The sequence below is a fragment of the Rutidosis leptorrhynchoides genome, chromosome 5, assembly GCF_046630445.1.
Source record: "Rutidosis leptorrhynchoides isolate AG116_Rl617_1_P2 chromosome 5, CSIRO_AGI_Rlap_v1, whole genome shotgun sequence".
Lineage (NCBI taxonomy): Eukaryota > Viridiplantae > Streptophyta > Magnoliopsida > Asterales > Asteraceae > Rutidosis > Rutidosis leptorrhynchoides.
The window spans coordinates 184,875,455-184,882,901 of NC_092337.1; the positions used below are offsets into that span (position 1 = coordinate 184,875,455).

General features: G+C 32.6%; 1 protein-coding gene across 1 annotated transcript; it reads left to right on the top strand.

The window, feature by feature from the left end:
- Positions 1-712: 712 nt before the first annotated feature.
- LOC139849196 (uncharacterized) lies at positions 713-4,471 on the top strand. Its single transcript, XM_071838858.1, has 6 exons — positions 713-844; positions 958-1,284; positions 1,390-1,827; positions 1,930-2,652; positions 2,768-2,995; positions 3,215-4,471. Exons 1-6 carry the CDS (start codon positions 713-715, stop codon positions 4,469-4,471), a joined length of 3,105 nt encoding a protein of 1,034 aa, XP_071694959.1.
- The last annotated feature ends 2,976 nt before the right edge of the window (positions 4,472-7,447 follow it).

Below are 7,447 nucleotides of genomic sequence, written 5' to 3' on the forward strand. Positions count from 1 at the left end.
ACTGTTATTGAGAAGGTTGATCCTCATAGCCTTCCTGTTTGGGTGAAATTGGCTAATTTGCCTTTAGAAGCATGGAGTACAAAGGGTATTAGTTCATTGGCTAGCAGACTTGGTAAACCTATTGTAATGGATAATACAACTGCTATAATGTGCCATGAAGGGACTGGTAGAGCTGGCTTTGCTAGAGTTTTAGTGGAAAGTAAAGCTGCTAAAGGGTTTGTGGAAGATATTGAAGTGATGTACAAGGATAAAATGCAGAATACCAAGGCTATTAAATAGGTGAAAGTTGAGTACACATGGAAGCCTAAATTATGCTCTCATTGTGTAGTGTTTGGACATAATCATGCTGAATGTAAAATAAGGCCTATGACTGCATCTGAATCTTCTACAAGTAAAAGAGAAGAGGTTGATAGTGAAGGATTTGTGGAAGTTAAAACTAAGAATAATACTAAAGATAAGAAGATGAATGAAGTGAGAATGGAGTATAAGAGAAAAGACGCTGAGAAAAGTCCTATTGAGCAATGGAAATTGAATGAACAGAATGCAAAAGAGTTCCAGAATAGTGCTAACAAATATGCTGTTTTATTTGGGCATGATGATGATGATATGCTAAGAGATCCTAGATTGATTGTGGATAAAGTGATTAAGGATAAAAGGAAGCCAATAGAGACTGAAATGGAGTTATGATATGAGAAAGTATTATCAATTACAGATGGATAACATAAAAAGGAAAGGTGGTACTATGAATGATGAGTTGGAAGATGATTCTGATGATGTTATTGAGGATGAAGATGTGTCTCATATTGGGAACAATGAATTGGATGGGGGTGACCCTAAGGTTTTGGTTTGATTTCTATCCTTGTTAAGATGGATTACAAACTAGCTGGGAGGAATATTAGGGGAATGAATACTGAAGGAAAGTAGGATGAAGTGCTTAAGCTTATTCAACATGAAAAGTTAAGTATACGTGCTGTTCTTGAGACATGCCTCAAACCTAGTAGTATTGATAAAGTTTGTGGTAAGGTATTTGGGAATTGGGAATGGATGTCAAATATTAAGTTTAGCAGGAATAGCTGTAGAATCATTTTAGGTTGGAATGATAATATTGTTAAGGTGAACTTGATTAATTCTGATAGACAAAGTATGTTCTGTTTCTTTGAAATGAGGAATGAGCCTATAAGTTGGTATGGTACAATCATTTATGCAAGTAATAGTGGTAAGGATAGGAGGCTGTTGTGGAAAGAATTAATTAAGCAGAGTGTTGTTACAAAAGATAAGCCTTGGGTAATGATTGGGGATTTTAATGTTACAAGGAAATTAGATGAGCATACTGCTAGTGGCTCTTGTTTGACTGATGATATGCAAGAGTTTAATGATTGTATAAATTAGATTGAGGTGGAGGATTTTGGGAGCACTGGTTTTCACTATACTTGGACCAAATCTTTGAAGAATCCAAATTGTGGTGTATTAAAAAATTTAGACAGAATTTTAGTTAATGAAGCATTTCTGACCAAGTATCCTCAAGAAAATGGTAGGTATATGCCATATCTAATTTCTGATCATAGTCCTGCAATATTAGAGATTACTTCTTGTGTAGTAAAACAAAATAAATCTTTTAGGTTTATGAATTATGTTGCTTATAAAGAGGAGTTTTTGGAAACTGTTGAAAAGGTTTGGGCAAATGATGTGCCAGGGTATGCAATGTATCAAGTTGTGAAGAAAATGAAAAATCTTAAAGGTAGTTTAAATAGGTTGAATTGGAAGAATGGTGATATACATCTTAAGGTTAAACATGCTAAAGCTGAATTAAAGGAAATTCAAAAGCAGGTTGATATGAATCCTTTTGACAGGGTTTTGAGGGGGAATGCAAAAATCACTCTTGAGAAATATGAAAGTGCAAAGATTGATGAATTGAGATTGTTGCAGTAGAAGGCTAAAATTGATTGGATTAAAGATGGTGATAAAAATACAAAATATTTTCATAGCATTATTAAAAGTAGATCTCATAAAAGTAGGGTTAATAGTATCTGTGATGAAGATGGGAATAGGGTTTATGATGATCAGGTTGCTGTACAATGTGTTAAACATTTTGAGAAATTTTTGGGTGAGTTTGTTACTGTATCCCCTATGAATGTAGGTATTTTCACCAAAAAGGTACCTGCCCATATTGCCGACAGAATGGTGGAGAAGGTGACAGATGTTGAAATTAAGGGAGCTATTTTTGATATAGATATTAATAAAGCATCTGGGCCAGATGGTTACACATCATGCTTCTTTAGGAAAGCTTGGAGCATTGTTGAAATAGATGTGTGTGCATCTGTCAAGGAATTCTTTAGGTCTGGAAAGCTTCTTGGTGAGATCAATGCTACACTTATTGCATTAATTCCCAAAGTTGACACTCCTAATAAAGTGTCAGACTTTAGACCCATTGCATGTTGCAACATGCTATATAAGTGTATTAACAAGATTCTTACAAACATAATTAAGGAGGGATTGGATTTGGTGGTGGGTCATAATCAAACAACTTTTATCCTTGGTAGGAGTATACATGATAATATTATGGTTACTCAAGAGCTTTTGAAGGGTTACAATAGAGCAAATGGTCCAAGTAGATGTGCTATGAAGATTGATATACAAAAAGCATATGATACTGTGAGCTGGCAATTTTTGGAGCAGACTTTGATTAATTTTGGATTTCATGAAAGAATGGTCAAGTGGATTATGGTATGTGTGACAAACACTTCTTTTTCTGTTTGTGTGAATGGAGGTGTTCATGGTTTTTTTTAAGGGAGGTAGGGGTTTAAGGCAAGGAGATCTTATTTCTCCTTATCTATTTACCTTAGTGGTGGAGGTATTTAGTCTTAGTTTGGCTGATAAGATTAAAAATTCTCTTCAATTCAGGTACCATCATGGGTGTAAAAATATGGAGTTGACACATATAAGCTTTGCAGATGATCTTTTAGTTTTGTGTCATGGTGATGAGTACTTAGTCAAGGTGATTAAGGATAACATTGACAGTTTTAGTCAAATGTCTGGTTTATACCCCAAGTTTAGTAAAAGTACTTTGTTTTTGGAAGTGTGAACTATGGGACTAGATTGAAAATTATGCAAATTATGCCTTTCCCTGTTGGTAAGTTACCTATGAGATACTTGGGAATTTCATTGTTGGCTAAAAAGTTGAGTCTTGATGAGTGTAAAAGTCTGATTGATAAAGTCAAAGATAAAGTCAACAATTAGAAAAACAGAAAAACTCTCTTATGCTGGAAGGCTGATGTTGGTTAACTCTGCTTTAAGCTCAATGCATGTATATTGGGCTTCTGTGTTTATTCTTCCTGCTGCAGTTCTCAATGATATTGAAAAGTTGTTAAAGGGTTTCTTGTGGTGTCAGGAGGATAGTGCTAGAGGGAAAGCAAAAGTGGCATGGAAAACTGTGTGTACTCATAAGGACCTTGGTGGTCTAGGGTTAAAGCCTATGAAGGAGTGGAATGAGGTTCTCATTTTAAAGCAGTTGTGGAAGATTGTTGAAAGGAAAGAATCCTTATGGTATAAATGGGTGAATACTGTTAAATTGAAAGGAAGAAGTATTTGGGATATTCAAAGTGATTATAAAGATAGTTGGAACTGGGGTCAATTATTGAAATTAAGAGAGAAAATTAAAGAGCATGTTCATTATTATGTTGGCAATGGAAAGCAGACCTCATTTTGGTATGATGAATGGGATGTTAAAGGGCCTATACAGTTAATAATTCCCAGAAGAGAAAGATATAGTGCTGGGATTAATGATCAGATCTCTGTGCATGATTTCAATCAGATTTATGGAGATCATTGGCCTAATGAGTGGAGGACCAGATTCCCTATGGTTAATCACATCCAAATCCCTGTTATCAATGATAATGTTGATATGGTTAAATGGGTTACTAATGATAAGATTAGTGTTGATTATTCTACCAAACAAGTCAGGAGGGATTTAAGGGTTAATGGTAGTTTAAAAGACTGGTATCATGTTGTGTGGTTCAAACAACTTGTTCCTAAACATGCCTTCATTTTGTGGTTGGTGATATGGGATAGATTACCTACTCAAGAAAGAATAAGCAAATGGAAGCCTACTCTTAACTCTTTATGTCCTTTATGTGGAAGGATCCCTGATTCAGTTGATCATCTTTTCTTTAAGTGTTGCTATTCCAGGAATGTATGGAAGACTATGAAGTCAATGATTCTGTTTCAAGGCTTGCCTCATAAAATTGGTGAAATTATCACAGTTATGTCCAATTATCCTTTTAAAAATCAAATTTGGAGTGTGATTACAAGGCTTGTAATTGCTCCAGCGGTTTACTATATATGGCAAGAAAGGAATAAGAGGTTATTCAAGGGAGAGAAGAAGAATGAGAAGGAATTAGCTGTGCTAGCTATTGATTTTATCCGAGTCAAATTGTTGACCCTGAAAGTCAAACAATCCAAAAAATGTTCATAAGGCTAAGGAGATTTGGGAAATTAAGTGGAAATGATTGATGTGGTAGTCTTTGGGGGTGTAGTGACTTAGTGCTAGCGTGTCGTGAAAGATGAGACAGCTTGATCTAAGTTGCTTTGTATTGGGTCCATAATGGGTTTATGGTGCCTTGTTTGTTAGGGTTTATTTTCCTTTGGTTTTGATATTGCTTGTTATGGGTTAGGCTATCCCCTGCCTTGTTTAGTTTATTGTTTAATAAAATTTTCTTTGCAAAAAAAAAAAAAAAAAAATATATTATCTTGAATGTTATTTTTGTCAATCTTTTTCCTGCCTAAATAATTACATTCATCACGAAGTGTCTTTTTTAAATGTTCATATTTTCGTGTGATCTTGATGCTTGAAAAAAAAATCTAAAAAAAAAACGAAAATTTTTTTTGCTTCTCCCCGATTGGTTACTTTCCCATTGATCCTGCACATATATATATATAATAACAATTGAATGAGATTAAATTGATTCATAACTTATAATTTTTATAATGCAAATGAATATTAAAGCAAAAGTATTCACTTACATTGTTAGAAAAATGCATTTGAATGACTTGACAGAGTTCAACTGATTAAGTGACTTAAATTTGTGTTTTCAACATAAAAGGTAAAAGGTAACTAACTATTAAGATTATCAAATGAGAATTTTAGTCATGTATTATGTTGCCATTTTTTACAAAGGTAACTAACGCGTATTTACTAAACTAAAACACAAAAAATTTGTGGCATTTGATTGGTTGAAATGTAAGTCATGTATTATTCACTTCAATATTTTTTATTTTTATTTTTCTGTAATCTTATTTTTTAATTAAATTTGTAATTATTTCTTTTGATTTTTTTATCTATCAAATGGACTATCTGTTGCGACGTATGTGCATTTTTAATATATTATTTAAAGACAGTCCTTACGAATATCATTAACATTCGTTAATGCATTGTACACATCAATCATATTGATTTTTTGCGGTTATTTAAATGTACAAGATATAATTTGAGCAACAACAACATGCCTATATCCTTATAAAATAGTATGTAGTGGATCATTTTCTGCAACAATGTGATTATCATATATAGAAACATTTGGCAAAAACGTACAAATGAATTTAGTTCTCTTAATCTTTATTCATTTGTCATGATATGTTATACGGAGTATTCTTTAAAAAGTATCCCCTTTTCAAATATATCCATCTCAATATCGATGAAGTTAGGCCAAGTTGAGTGTTGTTGCAGTTATTTAACCATAACGCTCTCATTTGCCCCCGATCGCTTTCTATAAACTATGCATGGTTCTAACTTGTTATTGTTGTGTGCATTTGATTGAAACTGTGTCCTAACTTCATACACAGTATATATTTCTTATGCTAGTCCCCCAGTTAACCACTTCATTATGTGCATAAAGACATTTTGTAAGATACATCAAATTACAAGAATGTGTCATTTTATTATTATATAAAGTGTGCCCACCTTATTTCTAGCTTGTATGCAATTCTTTATTGTCACATCATGAGTCGTACCATAATTTAATTACAATACAAGCAACATATATATTGTGAACTACTCCGTAGCATTTAGTATATATTGATGATATTTCTTATGACATAATGTGTAATCATCCTTTCAAAAACATTCAAAATGACCCTATAATACTGATGATTATAGTTTGAATTGTAAATCACCCTTTTAGCGTGGCAAGGTTTTAAGTTTTTTATTTTCATAATAATGTACTATATATAGTAATCCTCTTGATTAATTAAAAAGATAATATTATTATCAATATCAGAATTCTTAATTAGAATTAGGATACTTCAAAGTACACTAAATAACAGTTGTGTCATACTAATCAGACAATTATATTAGAGCGATTTAGTCATTACAAAGTAAAAATTGGAATACGTTAGCATGAGGGTTGACAAGAGAATAGAGAAAGAAGAAAGGATAGTTCAAAAGGTGAGCTCGTCGGCTTTATTCCGTTTTCAATATAATTATTGTAACTTTAAATAAGGGGATGATTCTCACACACACTTTTTTAATCCTCACACACCAATTGAGTATTATTAGAAGAGTAAAAGGTTAAAATAGGTGTGTGAGGATTAAAAAAGTGTGTGTGAGAATCATCCCCCAATAAATAAGTGACCAAATTAGATTTGAATATTGCCATGTTCACACCTCTTTTGAACTTGTTTTAAACACTTGTTTTGTTTTCTTACTAGCTTAAGACCCACAAGATTTACGAGTTTCGACAATAAAAATTATAAACATAATATTTGGTGATTTTAGTGTCATCTAACGTGCATTTTAGTTAGTTGTGATTTACTTGAATGTGAAATGTCCCATTCATATTGATTATAAACGTTCCATATTAATTGATTTCGTTGCGAGATTTTGACCTCTATATGAGACGTTTTTCAAAGACAGCATTCATTTTTAAAACAACCATAACTTTTATTTTATCTATAAAGGTTTAAAAAGCATTACGTAGATTATCAAATAATGATAATCTAAAATATACCGTTTACACACGACCATTACATAATGGTTTACAATAAGAATATATTACATCAAAGATAAGTTTCTTGAATGCAGTTTTTACATAATATCATACAAGCATGGACTCCAAATCTTGTCCTTATTTTAGTATGCAACAGCGGAAGCTCTTAATAATTACCTAAGAATAAACATGCTTTAAACGTCAACAAAAATGTTGGTGAGTTATAGGTTTAACCTATATATTTATCAATCGAAATAATAGACCACAAGATTTCATATTTCAATACATCCCATACATAGAGATAAAAATCATTCATACGGTGAACACCTGGTAACCGACATTAACAAGATGCATATAGAATATTCCCATCATTCCGAGACACCCATCGGACATGATAATTTCGAAGTACTAAAGCATTCCAAATTCCAGAATGGGGCTTGTTGGGCCCGATAGATCTATCTTTAAGA

What these genes read in the sequence shown, in the direction of transcription:
- LOC139849196 (XM_071838858.1), top strand. Translation starts at nt 713, where the DNA reads ATGGATAACATAAAAAGGAAAGGTGGTACTATGAATGATGAGTTGGAA. An exon ending in TTACAAAAGATAAGCCTTGG is followed by an intron (nt 1,285 to 1,389) that starts GTAATGATTGGG and finishes TGTATAAATTAG; the next exon opens with ATTGAGGTGGAGGATTTTGG. An exon ending in TACAAAAAGCATATGATACT is followed by an intron (nt 2,653 to 2,767) that starts GTGAGCTGGCAA and finishes GTGTGAATGGAG; the next exon opens with GTGTTCATGGTTTTTTTTAA.